Source organism: Chlorocebus sabaeus, chromosome 16 (genome assembly GCF_047675955.1).
Source record: "Chlorocebus sabaeus isolate Y175 chromosome 16, mChlSab1.0.hap1, whole genome shotgun sequence".
Taxonomy (NCBI): domain Eukaryota; kingdom Metazoa; phylum Chordata; class Mammalia; order Primates; family Cercopithecidae; genus Chlorocebus; species Chlorocebus sabaeus.
This window is the reverse complement of record NC_132919.1, coordinates 11817037-11838983: the sequence shown is the minus strand read 5'-3', so window position 1 is coordinate 11838983 and position 21947 is coordinate 11817037. Positions and strand designations below refer to the sequence as shown.

The window sequence follows — 21947 nt, the reverse complement described above, 5'->3', positions numbered from 1 at the left end:
TGAGACCAGCCTGGCCAACGTGATGAAACCTCGTCTCTACTAAAAATACAAAAAGTAGCCGGGCATGGTGGCATGCACCTGCAATCCCAGCTAGTCAGGAGGCTGAGGCAGGAGAATCACTTAAATCTGGAGGTGGAGGTTGCAGTGAGCCGAGATTCTGGCACTGCATTGGGCAACAGAGTGAGATTCGGTCTCAAACAACAAAAAAAAACTTTTGCAATTTCCTCTGCCTGGAGGTTCCCACAGATACACGCAAGACTTGCTTCTTAATTAACTTCAGGTCTGGATTCAAGGCTGTTTTATCTGTTAGTCCTTCCCTGACCATCCTATATAACTTGCACTCCATCTCTAACACTACCTTTCCTCCTTATCCCAATGTAATTTTCTTCACAACACCTATAATTACTACTTGTGTATTTATTTGTTGTCCAGCTCACCCTACAAAATATAAGTCCTGGGAGGGCTGGGACTTTGTGTGTTTATTTCATTCTTGCCTAGATAGCTATTGGAAGAGTGCTGGGCACATCATCTGGTAAATATTTATTGAATGAGTGAGTGAATAATAGAAATAGATGACACTTTTTCATTATTTCCTAAGCTGAGGTAGATATCTCCCTATTTTAAAAAACTTTTTGGTTGTTCAGCCTGTTTCGAAAGAAGTGTTTATGCCTTTTCCTAAGGTGCCAGTTTATAAAGAAATTATTAAACTTCAAAGTGTCATTTTCATATCAGGAACCATCTACCAGGATTAGAGCTCTCAATCTGAGGTTTGTGGGTTCCAAGGATGGGTTTCAAGGCTGTGTTAGCTCCCTGAATTTGAGTGCAAAGTGTTGTATGTAGATGTGTATGTGCATTTTTCTTGGGAAAAGTTTTAGCTTCCATCAGTTTCACAAAGGAGTCAGGACCCAATGAATGGTTTTGACTTATCTTCCTTGGGTGTTGATCAGCTAAAAGCGAACACATTGAAGATAAACTCATATAATCTTCCCCTCCAAACCACCTTATCTCTTGACTTTCTTAGAAGCAGAGCACATTGATGTTGGAAGCAACACCCAATGAAGGTGTCCTTCTAAATGTGCCTGGTAAATTGTTAGCCATGCTGTCCTCAGGAACTCAAAGCAGCACCGTCAATCACATGAATGTTAGAAACTTCCAACTAGGTGCCATGGCTCATGCCTGTCATTCCAGCACTTTGGGAGGCCGAGGCGGGTGGATCACCTGAGGTCAGGATTTTGAGACCAGCCTGGTCAACATGGTGAAACCACGTCTCTACCAAAAACAAAAAAGACTAGAAACTTCCACCTATATCAGGCTGAAACAGTTTCACACACAGGAACTTGTTCAGACCCTGGGACTTAAGAGAACATGTCGAATCCCTTTTCCACTGGTCAGTTTTTCAGGTAGATGAAGATGTAATCCCTTCCCCGCATCAAGCTTTATTCCTCCAGAGGAGATATCTTTAATTCTTGTAAACATGGGACAAGTATAGGACACGTTATGATAATGACAGCTCCTTTTAAAATTTTTATTTATTGTTAATTTTATTTCCATAGATTATTGGGGAACATGGCAGCTCTTTTGTTTTTGAATACTCTCCTCTTTGCCAGTTGCCCAAGATGGAACACCCAAACTTTGACATGATACTTCTATTAATGCAACTTAGTATCACAAGATGACTGTCGTGGCCCAGCACAGGATGGCCTGGAAACCGGCAGCACTGGACGCTGGGGAAAGGGTAAGAAAGCCTTGGCCATTACAAATGGTGTGGAACTGACCCGAGGGAGGGGTAGTGAGAAGAGAGGGCGAGGTGTCTGAGAGACAATGAGGTAAAATCAGAGGATTCAGCCATTGCCGGCGTGTGGGAAAGGGAAGGAGAAGGGAAGAGTCAGGGATGACATTTGTTGAGAGAGAGACGTAGGTGGAAAGAGGATGGCACTACATTGGACTAGCCCCAACCGAATGGGAAGAAGTGGGAGAGGACCCAGGCGATGCAGAGCTGGTGAGAGTGGGAGAATCAAGACAGAGGAGGAAGGTCGGGGCAAATCAAATGTCTCAGGGAGGCCAAGTGAGGCAAGAACGGAAAGGAGGAGAAAGGCGCCGGTTAAGAATCAGGGATAATGGCAGAGCGTTGCAGCTTTGGGTGTGGGGACTGGCAGGAAGGGTTTGCGAGAGACAAAGAAATGATCTTTGAAGGCCTCGCAGTGCTTGGCCGAGTACCTAGCACAGAATAGGCGCGCAATAAATGGCGGGTGAGAAGTGAAGGAACTCACGAACAGTGACTAGTGACGAAAGGAACCGAGGATGGCGCTGACTCGGGAACCGCACTGCAGTGTCGGCGGAGGCTCCTGGGCCGCGGCGCCAGAGAGGGGCGGGGCGTCCCCGACGGCCAATAGGAGCTTCGGTATCAGCCCCGCCCCGCCCCTAGCTCCGCCCGGTGCCGCACGTCGCTCGCCTGGCGCCTGAGGCGCGCGCAGCCGCCCAGTTCCCGGAAGTGCGCCCGGAGCCGGCGCCGCGGGCCGAGGTGAGCGCGCGTGCGGGGCGGTCCCGGCCTCCGGCCGCTCGGGGTCAGGCCTGGCGGTATCTGCGTCCGCACCTGACTCAGCTGGGTCCCCCGGAGCGGCCGAGGGGCCAGCGGGCCCCCGCGCCCATACATCTGGGAGTGCGCGGGGGACGTGGCGAGTGCGGGGCCGGGGCAGCCATGGCTGGGAGTGGACCCTGGGTGCGGGGGGATGTGTGAACCCCGTCCCGGCTATGCGTTCCTGTGCCTGTGCGCCCCGCGGGACCGGAGGGTCTCTGCACTGGGACCGAAAACGGGCTCCTCCCCGCCGTCTTCCCCTAAGGGCTGAAAATGAGTCTTGGGAAGAGGAAACCCGATGGGATGATGCCTGGAGTCTCTCCCTCTCTTTGGGGGGCGCATGGTGGAGAATATGTATCCGATGAGCAGCGCTGACCTGGCCTCGAACACTAAATGCCAGTTCCCCTAGCTGCTTGTGACAACCAGAAAACGCCCCCACAAATCACCAGGCGTTGGCAGTTCTCCCCAAAGCAAAGGCTTTAGAGCTTCCTGGGTTTTAATCTGGCTGCCACTTGTGAGCCTCAGAGGTTCCTGATCTATACACCAGGGTAATTGTGAGAATTAGAAATACATGAGCCGAGCCTGATAATGAGCCGATACGTAGTAGGTGCTTAACAAATGGTTACTTGTATATGTAACCATGTATGTAACTGCGTGTGTATATTATGCCTAGAATGCACATTTAAAAATTCATTCTGTTTGTTAAAGGTTTAATAACAGGTATGACAGATAACCTTAATTTTATTCATAACTAATGGGGTCAGTTACTCATGAGGTCATTGGAACATAAACTCTCTATTAAAGTATTTTAATACTCTATAAAGTAATTTAATTTTGAATAATCGAGACATTTTTCTTACCACACTACCTGGGAGTATAATATTACTAACACAAGATTTAAGTACTTAAAGTTTTTCCAAAATGTCATTTCTCTTAAATATTATCTAAACTGCTATCTTAATTTAGGAAACAGATAAATTGGAGTAAGTTTACAGGTCGGTATCTTGCTGTGTAAAATCTTGCCACTTGTTATTTGAAACACTTGAGCCAAATAGGTTGGATTTAAAAGCAAGGGATTTTAAAAAATATATTTATTCATTTTTTAAGCTTTTACTTGAAACTGTAGGTTTACCTCTGAGCAATCCTTTAGCTGCTTTCCAGGTGGTTTGATAGGCAATTTTCATTGTCACTCAGTATGAAAACATATTTTAATTTCCTTTGTGATTTTTTTCTTTGACTATGGGTTAAGAGCTTTAATAATTTATGTAAATTGGGATTTTCTAGTTATTGATATCTAATTGAATTGCACTATGATCAGAGAATATATTCGAACCCAGGAAACTCTAAAGTTTTCCATTTGACCTTTCTGGTTTTTGTTTCTCTTGTGTTCCTTTTCTATCAGATATGGGGTTTTTGAGTGTTTTTTGGTATTGCTTTAATGGCTTTTTAGCAATACCGCTTTGTGTAATATTTTTAGAGCTAACTTTAAGATACCAGTCATTTGAAAATTATGCATATAGTCTGGATGAATACTCTTCTTGCACTTGTAATGAATGTATACTTTGCAGTTCTTGGGTCTAGTGTTTTGAAAATGTCAATTAGAGCAAGTTGGTTGATAGTGTTCAGATTTTTTGTCTTTACTGACTTTTTTTTTTTGAGACGGAGTCTCGTTCTGTAGCCCAGGCTGGAGTGCAGTGGTACGATCTTGACTTACTGCAATTTCCGCCTCCCAGGTTCAGGCTGTTCTGCCTTAGCCTCCTGAGTAGCTGGGATTACAGGTGCACACCACCATGCCCGGCTAATTTTTGTATTTTTAGTAGAGATGGGGTTTTACCATGTTGGCCAGGCTGGTCTCGAACTCTGATCGCAGGTGATCCTCTGCCTCGGCCTTCCAGAGTGCTGGGATTGCAGGCGTGAGCCACCGTGCCTGGCCTGGGTTTCATTTTTTTTTTTTTTTTGAGACGGAGACTCGCTATTTGGCCCAGGCTGGAGTGCAGTAGTGTGATCTTGGCTCACATCCATCCCTGGATTTAAGCAATTCTCCTGCCTCAGTCAGCCTCCCTCGTAGCAGGGATTACAGGCGTGCACCACCACGCCCAGCTAATTTTTGTATTTTTCGTAGAGACGGGGTTTCGCCATGTTGGCCAGGCTGGTCTCGAACTCCTGACCTCAAGTGATCCACCCGCCTTGGACTCCCAGAGCGCTGGGATTAGAGGCGTGAGCCACTGCGCCTGGACCTGGGTTTCCTTTTAAGGGAAAAATAAATTTAATGAGGACCACATAAAAAACATTTGGTATTGGATTATGGTTGACTCTTAATTAAACAACACAGGGTTGAACTGCAAGGGTTCATTTATACAAGGATTTTCGTCGGCCTCTGTGACTCCTGAGACTGCAAGACCAACCTTCCTTCTCCTCCTCCTGTTCCTTGTCTTCTTCAGGCTACTCAGTGTGAAGATGATGAAGGTGACGACCTTTATGGTGATTCACTTCCACTTAGTGAATAGGAAATGTAGTTTCTCTTCCTTGTAATTTTCTTTCTTTTTTTTTTGTTTAGACAGAGTCTCGCTCTGTTGCCCAGGCTGGAGTGCAGTGGCGTGATCTCAGCACACTGCAAGCTCCGCCTTCCCGGTTCACGCCATTCTCCTGCCTCAGCTTCCTGAGTAGCTGGGACTACAGGCACTGACCACCACGCCCAGCTAATTTTTTGTATTTTTTTTAGTAGAGACTGGGTTTCACTGTGTTGACCAGGATGGTCTTGATCTCCTGACCTCATGATCTGCCCACCTCGGCCTCCCAAAGTGCTGGGATTACAGGTGTGAGCCACCACACCTGGCCTTCTTAACCCTCTTTAACCCCAAGGTTGGAAGTGTCAGTTATGACACTTGTTTTTTTCATAAATTCTCAAATAGACCTATTTCAATATGGCACTCAAAAGACGTGTCTTGGAAATTTCGTTACACCTTTTTGGGAAGACTTAATTTGTTTTCTTTAACCTCCTATTTATTACAGAAGCATCTAGGCATTAGCTTGTATTCCTAGGGCATTAATATCTTTTTCCAGCTTTATTTTTTAGTATGCAGATATAGAGATGAAGACGTAGAAGTGTTTTGTAGAAGAGCCATTTACCTGGAAACCTATAGTGAAAATGCTTCATATGGTGCATTTTATTCTTCATTTTGTCTGGACATTTGAAGACCAAGAAAGAACATTATAAAATGGGCAGGGAAATGGTGGCTGTTAAGATACGGTATCAGTAGTTTGCTTTGTGGCTTCAAGTTTATAATCTTTCATAATAGAATCGTGTATCCATTGAACAATTTCAAAACCTCCATAGTTGACCCCAAGGCTTCTCGGGTAGGGCATTTCTGAAAATGTGTCCCCCTCCTCTGTATAGCACTCAATCTCATTCCCTTTTTAGTGTCCTGGTGAAGATCTAGTTCTTTCCGGAGACAATTCCGCTTCAGAAGCACTTTACTTAAGAGGACTTGCCAGGCTGGACAATGCCCGTTGACTTGGGGCAGGCCCTAGGCCTGCTGCCATCACTGGCGAAGGCTGAGGACTCCCAGTTCTCGGAATCAGATGCTGCCCTTCAAGAGGAACTCTCCAGCCCTGAGACCGCGCGCCAGCTTTTCAGGCAGTTCCGTTACCAGGTGATGTCTGGGCCTCATGAGACCTTGAAGCAGCTTCGGAAGCTCTGTTTCCAGTGGCTGCAGCCAGAGGTTCACACCAAAGAGCAGATCCTGGAGATCCTCATGTTGGAGCAGTTTCTGACCATCCTGCCCGGGGAGATCCAGATGTGGGTGCGGAAACAGTGTCCAGGAAGTGGAGAAGAGGCAGTGACCCTTGTGGAGAGCTTGAAGGGGGACCCGCAGAGACTGTGGCAATGGGTAAGCAGAGGGTATTATGATTGGCGAGTGAAACACAGGGCTCCTCTCTGGTCCTGTCAGGTGTGTGGTCTTTTTTCTTATGACACCAAATGGGTGGGACTTTTCACTTCTCTGATTCTCTTAACACCAGTAGCGTGTCCTGCAGTTCGGTTCTGAAGCTAACTCTGGAGGTTCAGGGCCCAATCCAAGACTGCTCCTGTTCTCAGATGCCAGTCACAGGTCCCAGGGACCACCTGAACTTCTGACAAATTGGCTATAAATTCGGAGATTCCCACAATCTTCTCTTCAAGTTCGATACTTAGTTAGAATGACTTACAGAACTCAGGGAAGGATTTTACTTCCTGTTACTGACTTACTATAAAGGATACAACTCACCAACAGCCAGAGAGAAGAGCTGCGTAGAGCAAGCTGTGGGGGAAAGGGCATGGAGCTTCCATGCCTCTCCTGGCATGTTACGTTAGTTACCAGTACCTCCCTGAGGTCACCAACCTGGAAGCTTCCTGAACCCCATGGTTTAGGGATTTTTATGGAGGCCTCACTGCTTTGGCACACTTGACGTAGTCGTTTGCATTGGTGATTGAGTATCTCCAGCTGCCCTCCCCTCCTCAGAAGCGGGGTGGGGGGTGGGGTGGGGGGATGGAGGAGAGAGACTGAAAGTTCCAACCTTTTAATCTCAAGGCAACCAGCCCCCTGCCCTGAAGTTATCTAGAAGCCTAGCATAAACTCAGGTGTGGTGGAGAAGGGCTCGTTATGAATGACAAAGCCTCTTCCTTCACCTCTGTCACTGAGGAAATTACCAGGGCTTTAGGGGACAAAGACTAACTGTGTATTTCTTGTTATACCGCAGCTGGGTTCCCTCAACCTCACCTAATTCTAACACCCTGACTCTCAACACTTTTTAGCTGTCGAGGATTGAGGGTACAGCCTCCCAGCATATTCCACCTTTAGAACGTTTGAGAAGTTATTCAGAAGTTGCCGGAGTTTTCATTGGCGGGGCATATCCCGTAGAGGCACCTTAGTGGCGTGTCTCGAAGGTCTCCCATGCCTGGTTCAGGCCTCAGCTTTTGGTGTCTTTTCAGGACATTTCTTACCCTGGTTCCTGCTGGACTAGAAATAAAAGCTGGTTTTCTCCTTCTCCACATCCTTAGAAATTGTCTTGTGATCTGTTGCAAAGGGGAAGCTTTGTATCTTTTAGAGATCCTTACACTGGCTTCTTCAGTAATTACTACTTAATACATGGTCTCTAGATCAGCATCCAGGTTCTAGGACAGGACATCTTATCAGAGAAGATGGAATCTCCAAGCTGCCAAGTGGGGGAAGTGGAGCCCCGTCTTGAAGTGGTGCCTCAGGAACTGGGACTTGAGAATTCTTCGGTAGGGCCTGGGGAGCTTCTGAGCCACATCGTGAAGGAGGAATCCGACACAGAAGCGGAACTAGGTGAGGATGGTGCTGTGTGGTGTTCTCTTGGAGAGATTCTGGGATTGGGATTAGTAGGCCTAAGTGAGTTGAAATGGTGCGCTGCTCAGATTGGGGTATCCCTGAGAGGTTTGCCAACAGGTTAGACCTAAATAAACCGCGCTTGCTTGGAGAGTCAACGTCTGCGTTTTAAACTGCTTGATGACTGGGCCAGACCATTTGGATTTTGGCTCTGAGGAAGGAGGTGGGAGAAAATACGGGTGAGACTGGAAGGTTGGAGGGAGTTGGAGTTTGTCAGAGAGAGAAACAGAACTCTTGTAATATAGATGACAGTCCAGGTATTGTTCTGATTTGTGAAGATTGTTATCTGTGCCCTCTGGGGAGTGGTTAAGGCAGACATCCAGATCCTGAAAACTTCCTCTCCTCACTTCAGCCCTGGCTGCCTCCCAGCCTGCCCGACCAGAGGAAAGGCTGATCAGAGACCAGGACCTCGGAGCCTCAGTGCTCCCAGCAGCACCGCAGGTGAGCTGAGGTACAAAAACGGTGAAAAGGAAACTTTTTACCTTCTATAATCTCTTCCCCCTGCCTCTTCACCCCATTCCCCATCCTGAAGAAACCTCTGATGTGCTCTCTGTCACCATATGTTAGTTTACTTTTTCTAGAGTTTTATAAAAATAGAATCATGCCAAATGTACTCTTATCTTTGTTCTTATGCATATAGTGTATATATATTTGCTTATTTCCGTATATTCTCTTTTTTTTTTTTGAGACAGAGTCTCGCTCTGTCACCCAGGCTGGAGCGCAGTAGCACGATCACGGCTCACTGCAAGTTCCGCTTCCCAGGTTCACGCCATTCTCCTGCCTCAGCCTCCCGAGTAGTTGGGACTATAGGTGCCCGCCACTGCGCCCGGCTAATGTTTTTTTTTTTGTATTTTTAGTAGAGCTGGGGTTTCACCGTGTTAGCCAGGATGGTCTCGATCTCCTGACCTCATGATCTGCCCATGTATTCTCATTTTTTGAAACAATTTGATTTTGATGTGCCTTAGAGTCATTTTCACATTTCATATAATTGGGATTCATTGAGCTTCTTAGATCTGTTGGTGTATGGTTTTCACTAAACTTGGAAAATTTTTGGCCATTATTTCTAAAGCATTTTTTTTTTCTGTCTCACTTATTTCTCCTCTCCTTTAAGGACTTCGGAAATAATACCTGTGGAATGTGTATAATGATAATGTATATACATGTATCAGAGCTCTTCAAGTTGTCCCACGCTTACTGATTTTTTTTCTGTTTTTGAAGTCTTGGTGTTGTATTTTGGACAATTTCTGTATGTCTTCAAGTTCATTAATCTTTTCTTTTATAGTATCTGATCTGCTGTTAATCTCATCCAGTATATTTTTCATTCTGTTTTTGAAGTCTTGGTGTTTCATTTAGGACAGTTTCTATTTTTATGTCTTCAAGTTCGTTAGTCTTTTCTTCTTATAGCATCTAATTTGCTGTTAATCTCTTCCAGTATATTTTTCATTTTGGATGAATGTTTCACGTCTAGAAGTTTGATGTTGGGCTTTATTATATCTTTCATGTCTGTACTTAATGTGTTCACTTTTTTCTCTAGCTTGTTGAACATGTGGAATATAGTTGTATTTGTATTCATATCCTTATCTACCGATTACTACCTGTATTGGTTCTGGGTCAGTTTTGATCAAATGATTATTCTCATTATGAGGTGTGTTTTCCTGCTTCTGTGTGTGCCTGGTAATATTTGTCTTTTTTATTTGTTTGTTTGTTTGTTTTGAGACAGGGTTTCACTTTTTCACCCATGCTGGAGTGCAGTGGTGCAGTCATAGCTCACTGCAGCCTTGACTTCCTGGCTCAAGCCATCTTCCTGCCTCAGCCTCTTGAGTAGCTAGAACTACAGGCATGTGCCACAATGGTTGGCTAATTTTTACATTTTTTTGTGTCTTACCGTGTTGCCTGTGCCTGGTAATCTTTGGGTATCAGACATTGGTGGGGTGCTGTATATTTTTGTATTACTGTAAATGTTCTTGAACTTTGCTATGGGATGCAGTTATTTGAACACAGTTGGTTGATTATATGGCACCAGAGAAACATTTAGTCTAGTATTATTTTTTCCATGCTAAGGCACTTCCCTTCGGAGTATTCTGAGTAATCTGATGCCCCTTCATATACCAGTAATCTGATGCCCCTTCATTTTCCACTCTGCCTGGTGGAAGTACAAACTGTTTCCAGCACTGTGTGAACTCAGGAGATTGTTCCCTCTGATTCTTTTGGGTGGTTATTTCCCAGACTTTGGGGGTACGCTCTGTAGATCTCTGGAGCTTTCTCTTTGTGCAGCTTCTTCCTCTGATTTCTCTGCCCTGTCAACTCTAAGCACCTTGGCATTTCCAGACTCTGAGCTCCTTCTGCTCAACTCAGGGAGGCTGCCTGGCTCAGCCTGGGTTTCCCCTTCCTGTGCTGCTGCCTGGATCCTCTGTCTAGGCAGTACGTTTGGATAACTAGCGCTCACTGAGTTTGTTTTCCCACTTCCAGGGATCTTGTTCTGCTCTGCTTGGGTAATGTGCAGTGTCTGAAAATGATTGTTTCACACATTCTGTCCCATTTTTAGTTGTTTCAGGCAGGAGGTACATTCAGCAATTCCTAATACTTCATTTTTGCTGTACATAGAAGTCTCTGGGACAGATTTATGTTGATATGTAGTTAACAATTTTGAAAAGTTGAATTTTGTAAAAATATTTTTTTTTTCACGAGCCTATATACCTTCATTAAAACATATTTACAACGTCGAGGGAACTCCTCCCGGGACTTGCCTTGCAATCTACTGTAGAGTGAAGATGAAAATAGAGACGGCAGGAGGTGGTGCTTAATGCTGTGTTTCAGACCAGGGTCTGAGCTTCAGCTCTCCAGGCTCAGAGATACAAAAACTAGAGAGTATCAGTTTCATAATTTACTCTGGGGGAAGGTGGATGGGGAGGTGGCAAGGGAGAGACATATCTTTTTAGTGAACCACATGCACCCTCCTGCCTGCTTTCAAGGTGTCCAGAAACCAAATTGTGAAGCAAGACATTGCTTGGTGAGAAAGATTTGGGTGTTCTGTGGAATACGTCAACCAGGCTTGGAGGATTATTGTTTCCGCAGTATATACAGAGTATTCTCACCTGTTCTGGATAACTTAAAGTCAGAAGATTTAAAATGCTCATCAGCACCAATTTGTGTTTTACAACTGTATTTACATATACATGTGTCTGTATTTCCCTACCTTCAGAAGATAACTGGTTAGCAACCATTTAAGTTAAACGAACAAAACTCATCCCTACCCAATCTGAATATCCCCTCCAAACTAACAGCAGTTATTGGCATCAGAAAGACTTTGATATTTAATGGAATCCTTTGGAAGTAAAACGAATTTTTAAATTAATCACTCCCTCTAATCTCTTAAGTAAGTAAGGAACTTCATAAATAATGCCAGAATGATGACATGGTATTACTCCCAGTACACAGTAGTTGTTTCATTAGTAGAAGCCATGACTCGGTTGGAACCTTACATAGTACTCCAGCAATGCATTTACTCACCTTCCTCTGTTTTCAAACTTAAAGGAAAGGAACAGCATGTAACTAACTCAGTGCAAGTCAGTTGTAATATCTTATAAACCCACAAGATGGTGCCAGTTCCACACAAAAATAGAATATTCCCATCAATCCCATGCTTCTGTCTTTCAGGAGAGAAAGTTAGGTTTTTCCGTCTCTTCTAAATATGAGAAAAAGGCAAACTGGTTGCCATTGGTGTCTTGCCTCTTCAGTAGGAGGTTTTATTCGAATGCACCCAACTTCTTGGCAGTTCCTTGAGTAAATTTGTGTCTTTAAGCTGGAGGTACCCTGTTAGTGCTCCTGAAGCAACTTCTCTGGTTTTTGAATGAGCTGACTTTGACCCCTGGGGGTTTTGGTGGCTGTATCCTTTTCTGCCTTGTCCTCTTCTTGGTAGTTAACTGTGTTCATGGAGTAGATCCTGCGTCAGGAAGCCAGGCAGCCAGGCAGATACTACTGTGCTTGGCATGTACATCCTTTCCTCTGCTAGCACTGAAGCCAGGGTCTGTGTGTTCTGACCACAAAGACTGAGAATTCCCGTATTCAGCTCAAGTGTTTGCTCAAGTGATTATTTTCAGGAGGTTGTTAAAATAGCTGCATTCACAGGAGATTAACAGAATAAGCTGCTAGCTGTTTATACTTTAAACATTAGAAAATTTAAATTCACATGAAAAATGTGGTGATAGTTAATAGTTGACTATGTAATTAGGCATATTGAGGTCACTTTTCAGCTTCCTATCCTTCCCACCCAAAAACGTCCAAACCCTCTTTCGTTTGTTTGTTTGGCTTAGCACCTGCTAATTAAACACTTTTTGGTATCTCCTTTCTCCTTGAGCCATCTCCACTTCTCTTTGATGTGCTGGGGGCAGACTTGACTTAGGACTGAGAATGTATTAGTCCGTTTTCACACTGCTGATAAAGACATACCTGAGACCGGGCAATTTACAAAAGAAGGAGGTTTAATTGGACTTACAATTCCATATGGCTGGGGAGGCCTTACGATCATGGTGGAAGGCAAGGAGGAGCAAGTCACATCTTTCGAGGATGGTGGCAGGCAAAGAGAGAGCTCGTGCAGGCAAACTCCCATTTTTAAAGCCATCAGATGTTGTGTTATTCACTATCACGAGAACAGCACAGGAAAGAACCGCCCACTTGGTTCAGTTATCTCCCACCAGGTCCCTCTCACAATACATGGGAATTATGGGAGCTACAAGATGAGATTTGGGTGGGGACCCAGAGCCAAACCATATCAGAGAGTGCCTTCCCCGAGTAGTATATTGTATACAGTAGGAGGATGACTTTGTAATTCCTCTCCTCATTTCTGTTCCCTGAAGCCTGGCTATTCATGTCTGTCAACTTTGGGGTTTCTGAAAGTGTGCAGAATCCAGTAATTCTCTCTGCAGACCCTTTGGGTGAGTCTGGGAGACTGCATGTCATAGTAATAATATATAGGATCTACTGAGGACCTATTTGCTAAGGGCTCTATTTCACCTCGGCAACATATATCGAGTGGCTCTTCTGTTCTGGGCAGGCTCTTGGGACCTGGGAAGGTATTACACAATGAAGAGTAGGACAGAGTCCTTTCCTCATGGAGCTTACGTTGCTAGTAGAGGCAGCAGTTAATCAAATACTTACACGTGTGCATATACATATGTACAAACACATAAATAATAAACAGATAAATGCTGTGAATAAAAAAAAGTACAGTGTGCTGTGAAAGCAGGTGACACTTGCATTATTTATCTCAAACCTCCCAACACTTCTGTGAGTTCAGTGCCATCATTAGGTGAGGCCTGAAACTCTGGAAGGTTAAGTAACTTGCTCAAGGTCGCACAGCTAGAAAGTGGCAAGGTTGGGACTTAAAACTCAGTATGTCTGACTCCAAAAAAAATGGGTTGCTAATCCCTCTGCTATACAGTCTGAGTTTGTAATAGTCAGCTTCTTGGTGGAAGACTGAAATTTGAATTCACGAAAGCAGACCCTAACTGTATGGTATTCCCAGTTTTGAGTCTCCAGTCTGTTGTTTCATAGGAAAAGCAGGGCTTCTTTTGGAGATTGTGGAGGGACAGCTTGCTCCAGAGAACCCACCAGTTTTCCACTATCTGGCAAGAAAACTGATTTAATGTTAGACTCTAAATGCAGAACTATAAGAGCTTTCAAGTATGGTTATAGCCTCTCTCTTCTCTGAATATACCAATCTTTGTTTCAGGGTAAAGCTTACAATGCAGTTGACTCTAACTACATTTTACTGATTTGCACTTGCTTTTCCAACAGATTCCTTTTTAACTTCTTTCTTTTGCTTTTTGAATTTCCTGATTTTAATTAAACAGTGGTACTATCAGGCTATTTCTCGTCAAAGATCTCTAGTACAAGCACTTGAGTTAAAAAACAAACAAACAAAAAAACAAATAGTACCAGCCGGGCGAGGTGACTCATACCTGTAATCCCAGCACTTTAGGAGGCCGAGGCAGGCGGATCACGCGGTCAGGAGATTGAGACCATCCATCCTGACAGTGAAACCCCATCTGTATTAAAAATACAAAAATTAGCCAGGCGTGGTGGCGTGTGCCTGTAGTCCCAGCTTACTCGGGAAGCTGAGGCAGGAGAAACATTTGAACCTGGGAGGCGGAGGTTGCAGTGAGCAGAGATCGCTCCACTGCGCTCCAGCCTGGGCGACAGAACAAGATTCCATCTAAAAAAAAAAAAAAAAAAATAGTATGGAAAAGGCTCCTGCCCTCTATATTCTCCACTTTTAAATAATTCAGCTGAAAAAGTGCAGAATGTAAAGCCTAGATGTTTTCTCACCAAGGAAAGAAACACGGATATAGGGACTGTTGTTTTCCCTTTGGCCTCTTTGTCCCTTGAACCACTCTGCTGGGATTTCTCAGGTCTTGGGATGGCCATGATCCTATGGCACGTTTCTTTCTTCTCAGCTTTCCTTTAGGCAGGGAAGGCAGGTTCAAACACCTTCATTGGAGTCATGGTATTGTATTTTTTTTTTCCCCCCAGGAACAGTGGAGACACCTGGATTCCACTCAAAAGGAGCAATACTGGGATCTCATGCTGGAGACCTATGGGAAAATGGTCTCAGGAGGTGAGGGCGTGGGTTAGCCTGATGGAAGGAGGTGGAAGGACTGGAAAACTGTGAGGCATTTTCCATGCACTCATAGAGACATCTGCTGAACGTAAAATTGCCAGGTGAAGGAAATCATTAGGGACATAGTTGGGAACTGGGGCAAGTTGGAGATAGCAGAATTACAGTAAGAACTTCCTTGTATTGGAAGTATTCAGTGTGCCAGGAACTGTTCGTGGGTACATTGCATGGAGTAACTTCTTTAATCTATGAAATTGATGATGGTATCCTCATTTTAAACCTGATGAACGTGAGTGTCAGATCAAATACTTACCCACTGCCACATAACTCATAAGTGGGCTGAGTCATGACGGAACTTAGTTGTGGCTGATTCTGAGTCCACGCTCTTTTCTACTAAGCCACACTTGTCAGCCAACCATTGGTGGGATCCCAGTCATGATGCTCACACCAGCCTGCCAGGTAGTCTACAGACCTTTCTGTCCACCTCCTTAGACTCTTGTTTTCGTGGCCTTTACCATCAGACAAGGTCATCCTGTGAGTACTGGTGTCTTACAAGCTCCACACGCTGTTCTAAGGTGAATTTCTGCAAGTGTCCAGAGCCTTCATATTGTCTCTAATGCGTAGGGTACTCCTTTGAAAGACACAGCTTGAGCTCCCAGTCTTCCGCATTCATCCAGGCCCACCATACATCTTTCTCTCTATAGCAGGCATTTCCCATTCCAAACCTGACCTGACTAATTCAATAGAATATGGGGAAGAGCTGGCAGGACTGTACCTTCATGTCAATGAGAAGATCCCAAGACCCACCTGCATAGGTGAGTAATCGTTCATTGGTCTGGAATCATTTCTGACTGCCTCTCATGAAATTGGAGGTGACTGGGGAGTGGTGAAGGAGGTCGGGGGAGATAGAATATTCTATTACGTTGGTTGTAACTAGCCATGATCTGATTGGTTCGATTTGACTATTGAGATTGTGTCTATTTATCTCTGGCTGTAGGGCTGCTGACACACATTTAACCATGGAAGGAAGACCACACATCAGACCTGTTACCTTCAATCTCTTCTGTTGTTTTAGCTTTCTTTCTCAGAAGGAATTAAGATTCACACAAATTGAGACCAATACAAATAGAGTAGAATTTCATTGAAAAGGACTATGTAGCAGCCTAGCAAGAAGTTAGAGTATCTAGACATAAAACAAACGGAAAAAGTTTTATCTAATCCCTGTGCACTTCACATTTTTAAAGCAGCAACATCAACAAATACTTCATACAAATAATTTATTTAAGACTAGGGAAGAAGAAATCTGAACTTGTTCTCTTGTAAAATAGCAGTCATTCTTTGCTTTCTACACTTTTTCTAAAACACTGAAGTGATGTAAAACCTAACTGTGAAACCTCCCCCCCACACACACACACATACACACACTTACATACACAGTAAATCCCAGCACCTTAGAGGAAGAAGAGGACCAAGGATGGGAATGGTAGGGCAAGCCATTCTTTCTCCCCAGTGGCATCTAATTAATTATTTTCTTTTGCTAGTATACCACAGAGAGAGCGATCATTAGCTGAGATATTTGATTTTAATTTTATGCAACATATTTATCACGCTATTTCACAAGGATTTCTTCTGGAACAGTATTTTTCAAACTGCATTGCATAACCAATTAGTGAGTTGTGAAATCATATGATAGAGTTACAACCAGCATTAAAAAAAAAACAAAACAACAATAAGATTGAAGAGGAAAAAATATCAGATGTAGGGGTGGGTAGTGTTTCAGGAAATACTTGTTTAAAATATGTGTGTGTGTACTGTGTTTCAATATAAATATATTGATTACTGCCTTAGCTTGGGCTGCTGTAACAAGATACCATAGATTAAGTTGCTTAAACAACGAACATTTATTTCTCACATTTCTGGAGGCTGGGAAGTCCAAGATCAGGGTGCCAGCATGGTTTGCTGACCTCGCTTTTCTTGCTGTGTCATCACAGAGCAGAGAGGGGGTTTGGGGAGAGGAGACGGGGAGAGGCAGGGAGAGACTGGGAGAGGGGGAGGTGAGAGAGGGAGAAGGGGAGACAGGAAACTAATCCCATCATGAGGACTCCACCCTTAGAACCTCATCTAGACCTAATCCCTCCCAAAGGCCCCAGGCCCCACCTCCAAATACCATCATATTGGGGGCTAGGGCTTCAACATAAGAATTTTGGGGGATCACAGTTTAGTCCGTAGAACTTACTGTGCGTTGTAGTCAGAGAAGGTTGAAAATAATCCTTTGGAGGTTGTCGCCGTAGGATGTTTTTTATAGACTATTTTTTAGGGCAGTTTTGGGTTCATGGTAGAATTGAATGGAAGCTACAGAGATTTCCCATATAGCTCCTGGTAGTCTGATCTTATTTGCAATATATAGCTCACTATATTCCTACTCATTTTGTTTGTTTGTTTGTTTGTTTTTCCCTCATCCCACCTCTGCTGACATGGTCCCATTAGATACTGCCTGTAACCAGATGTGAGGAGTCTATAAGGGTCATCATCCCGCCTTGATAGGCAAAAACACAAAAAAAACCAAAAAAAACAAAAAAACTATTATAGGTTCCTGTCTCTACTAAAAATGCAATATATGTACACATATATATGTGTGTGTGTGTGTATGTGTGTGTGTGTGTATGTGTGTGTGTGTGTGTGTGTATATATTTATAGCTGGGCATGGTGGTGGGCACCTGTAATACCAGCTACTTGGGAGGCTGAGGCAGGAGAATTCGCTTGAACCTGAGAGGCGGAGGTTGCAGTGAGCCGAGACCACACCATTGCACTCCAGCCTGGGCAACAAGAATGAAACTTCGTCTCAAAAAAAAAAAAAAAAAAAAAAGAAGGATATGTGGAAAGAGGTTTAGGAAGATGAATCTGGCAGCAACGTGTAGGACAGATAGGAAGGGAACACTTGGAGGAAAGAAGTCTGCAGGAAGTCAGTGCAGGAGTCCGGCTGTCTGGGGAAGAGACCTGGAATAATTGTGGAAGTCACAGTAACCAGATGGGAAAGGCCTGGTTTGAAAAATACAACAGTGTGCTAGTTTACCAGATCTGGACTCAGATCAGGGGCAAAAATCAATGTAGAGAGTGAATATGCTGTTATAGTTGACTGTGTGGAAGAACAGCTCCTAGTTAAAACAGGCCAGCAGGGGGCAGTCTCAAAAAGTCATCTACTTCCCCTTCTAATCAAAATCCAAAGGATTAAAGTTTTTAAAGTAGTTATCTGGAAAAATATAACATGCAAGAATAGTTTTAAAAAAAGTTTTGAAAGAAGAATGTTTCATGAATGCTAGATCTGAAAATATTAAGTCTTGTATTATAAAGGTAAAAACCATTAAAATAGTGTGATGCTGATATAAAAGTAGATGCACAGATCAATGGAACAGAAAAGGGAGCATAGAAAGAGATGCTGGTCTGTATAAGAATTTAGCATGATCAGGCCAGTGCGGTGGCTCACGCCTGTAATCCCAGCACTTTGGGAGGCTGAGGCAGGCAGATCATTTGAGGTCAGGAGTTTGAGACCAGCCTAGCCAACATGGTGAAACCCCATCTAACTACATTACAAAAATTAGCCGGGCATGGTGGCGGGCACCTGTAATCCCAGCTACTTAGGAGGCTGAGGCAAGAGAATTGCTGGAGCCTGGGAGGCAGAGGTTGCAGTGAGCCGAGATCACGCCACTGCACTCCAGCCTGGTTGACAAAGCAAAACTCCATCTCAAGAAAACAATAACAAGAAACAGTTTTCATGAACATGACAGATAAATGATTATTTTTGTTAATATAGAAAGAGTTAAAGAAAGTTGATACGAAAAATGTACTTTCCCAGTAAAATATGAGCAGTAGTCTTCGAGTATGAAAAATAGCTCATGAATGTGATAAAGATTCATCCTTTCATAACTTAAGAATTAAAATTTAAAACAAAAACCATTTTTCATCCGTCTAAATGGCATGTTTAAAAATATTCAATATTTAAGTATTGAATACCTACTTCCCCCTCTGCCCAGTTTCACATATGAGAGGATGGCAGAGTTGTTCTGGAAGTTGGGTTACCAGTAGGTGTCAAGAGCCTTAATATTTATGCCTGTTGACACAGTAATTCCACTTTGAGAAATTCCTTTGAGGTATTGATGAGAAATGTGGGCAAAAACTTATGAAGAAAAATGCCGATCACAGCATTATTTATTGTAGCAAAAACACAATAAGCAAATTAGATTTTCATGGTAGGGGAACAAATTATGTGTTTATTATGGCATCTTCTTGATGGGCCATTACTCACCTCTTTAAAATGATATTTATAAAGGCTTTTTTAAAGACAAGAGAAAGTACCTTTGCCATTGGAGAGGAATATATTCTAAGGCTTTTATTTTATTTTATTTTTAGATTCAGGGACATTCTAAGGCTTTTTGACTTCACAAGTTCAGATCTAGCTCTCTAGAAGATGCCTAGATCCCTGGCAGACAATTGAAAAGACACTAATGTATGAAAGAGAAAGGTAAATGGCATGTTTAGATTTAGTTGAGATCTTTAGAAAGAGAAAGAGATCTTTAGTTAGAGATCTTTAGAAAGAGAAAGGTAAATGGCATCTTTAGATCTATATAGTTAAAATCATGTATAAAAGTTGAAAATCCTACCATCAAAATAAAAATTTTCTATATGCATCATTAAGTAGTATAACCAAAAACCCAAGTTACGGTGAGAAAAACAAACTTCCAGTTGCTAGTGTGATTTAATAAAGCACATGTAAATACTAGATTCAAGCACAGATCAAGGGATTCACTTTTATAGTACAACCTTGCTGCACTGCAACTGTGGTAAAATGACACGTGCATTTCACAAATTCTGGGCGTCTTATGAAGGGGAGAGGGAGACTCCGTATTACATTGATTAATGCCACCATTCACAATTAAATACTACATAGCTGGATATGGAACGATATGTACAATATGACACAAATTATGTCAGAAAATAGCATATACCTGCATACATATAGATTAAATTAAAAAGACTGAAAGGAAATGTATACTCACAGTTGTCATCTCTGGGTGGTAAGATTGAGGCGGATTTGGTTTTCTTCTGTATATATTTCTCTCTCTTGAGTTTTTTTTTTTAAGTTGCCATATTTATCTTTTATACATAATCAGATAAAAATCATTTTAAAAGCAGTAGTTGCCTATACTACTGGACCTTTCCTGGACCTTAAGAAATACATGCGGCTTTATTTTTGGAGTGATCACTTTATGAGCGCTCCTGTGTTGTTTAAAAATCCTCAGCTCCAGAGCCGAACCATTTAGCCTTGAACCCAGGACAGGGGAAGTGAGTTTGAGCATTCAGGCATATGGTAGTTTTCTTCCTCACTTACTAATGCCCTTAAAAAAAAAAAAAAAAAGAGGCCGGGCGCGTTGGCTCAAGCCTGTAATCCCAGCACTTTGGGAGGCCGAGGCGAGTGGATCATGAGGTCAGGAGATCGAGACCATCCTGGCTAACTCGGTGAAACCCCGTCTCTACTAAAAATACAAAAAATTAGCCGGGCGTGGTGGCGGGCGCCTGTAGTCCCAGCTACTCGGGAGGCTGAGGCAGGAGAATGGTGTGAACCCGGGAGACGGAGCTTGCAGTGAGCCGAGATCGCGCCACCGCACTCCAGCCTGGGCGACAGGGCGAGACTCCGTCTCAAAAAAAATGAAAGAAAATGAATGTTTTATGATGACCCTCTCTTTGACATATGAGTTAGTAAACAGGGCACAGCACTTGAACCATTTCAAATCTTCTTTCTTCTTTTAGGAGACAGACAAGAGAATGACAAGGAGAACCTAAACTTGGAGAATCACAGAGACCAGGAGCTCCTGCATGCTTCCTGTCAGGCCTCAGGAGAGGTTCCTTCTCAGGGTTCCTTGAGGGGCTTCTTCAGTGAGGATGACCCAGGATGCTTTGGAGAAGGAGAGAATCTCCCTGAGGCTCTGCAAAACATTCAGGATGAGGGAACAGGGGAGCAGCTCTCTCCTCCAGAAAGGATTTCTGAGAAACAACTAGGTCAGCATTTGCCTAATCCTCATTCAGGAGAAATGTCCACCATGTGGCTTGAGGAGAAGAGAGAGACCTCCCAGAAGGGGCAGCCAAGAGCCCCCATGGCCCAGAAGCTCCCCACCTGCAGGGAGTGTGGGAAGACCTTTTATAGGAATTCTCAGCTTGTTTTTCACCAAAGAACTCACAACGGAGAGACATACTTTCAGTGCACCATCTGCAAAAAAGCCTTTCTGCGGAGTTCAGACTTTGTGAAGCATCAGAGAACTCACACAGGAGAGAAGCCCTGTAAATGTGATTACTGTGGGAAAGGCTTTAGTGACTTCTCAGGATTGCGCCACCATGAGAAAATCCACACGGGCGAGAAACCCTATAAATGTCCCATCTGTGAGAAAAGTTTCATTCAGAGATCAAACTTCAATAGACATCAGAGGGTTCACACAGGAGAGAAGCCTTATAAATGTTCGCACTGTGGGAAGAGTTTCAGCTGGAGGTCGAGCTTTGACAAACATCAAAGATCCCACTTAGGAAAGAAGCCCTTTAAGTAGCCAGTAACCAAACCCTCTTTCCCCATCTCTGTCTCCCGGCCCGTTAAAAATATACTCAGCTCCATCAAGAGGAACTGTGTCTCTGAGAGGATACCCCTGTTCATCTCTTTTCATGGATTGGAGAGGCGAGAATCTGGACATGGCTTTGGACTTGGAGGATATCTTGGATTGGATTTCACAATGGCTTAAATTCTTGATTCTGCCTCAGGAGAAAGAATAGTCTTCATGTTTCCACTCATCCTTCCTTTGGACCCACTGGGGAAAAAGTCTAAACTGGAGATCCAGTTTTAGAAGTGCTTTCTGGGAAGCATTTAATGGGATTAGCTGTAGTCACTGCTTATGGGAAGAACCTCAGATGAGCCCCTTAAAATGGGTTCTAGAGCAGGTCTTCTGTTCCAGAAGGGGAGAAGAGGAGAAGCATAGAGGGCCAGTGAGCTCACGTGCGTTCTTTGTCATCGGGGCGAAAAACTCACTTCAAGCGTCCCTTGTTTGAAATAAACTTAGAGTCACTTTCTATCTTACTTGTTTGAAGTGTTCACTGTGTGTTTGACTGTATTTCAAAGCACATGATTTCATAGAAGACCCTAGGCAGTTGAGCTCCAAAGTCAGCCCCTATAAACCTATCCAGTTCATGATGTAGCAGAACAGTAATAGGAAAGTCCTAGGCTGATGTTCAGATGATGAGAGCTTGGCCAGGGCTTGTCTCAGCTAAGTTTGTTTTTGGTGTCCTCTTTCTGAGCCAACCTTCCACTTGATCTGTTGCCTCAAGCCGCCCC

General features: G+C 43.6%; 1 protein-coding gene across 4 annotated transcripts; it reads left to right on the top strand.

Annotated features, from left to right (window-relative positions):
- The first annotated feature begins 1551 nt into the window (after positions 1-1551).
- Positions 1552-21692, top strand: ZNF18 (zinc finger protein 18). Of its 4 annotated transcripts, none has more exons than XM_073004699.1 (7): positions 1552-1735; positions 5997-6465; positions 7713-7902; positions 8315-8403; positions 14494-14578; positions 15283-15393; positions 20384-21692. In XM_073004699.1, the coding sequence occupies exons 2-7, from the start codon at positions 6079-6081 to the stop codon at positions 21169-21171; spliced, it is 1650 nt and encodes a 549-aa protein (XP_072860800.1). In that variant the 5' UTR covers positions 1552-1735; positions 5997-6078; the 3' UTR covers positions 21172-21692. The 4 variants fall into 4 exon arrangements, with proteins under 4 accessions (XP_072860800.1, XP_008008600.3, XP_008008596.3 ...); XM_008010409.3 differs by lacking the exon at positions 1552-1735 and adding an exon at positions 2439-2521 and having other exon boundaries at positions 15286-15393; XM_008010405.3 differs by lacking the exon at positions 1552-1735 and adding an exon at positions 2439-2521.
- The last annotated feature ends 255 nt before the right edge of the window (positions 21693-21947 follow it).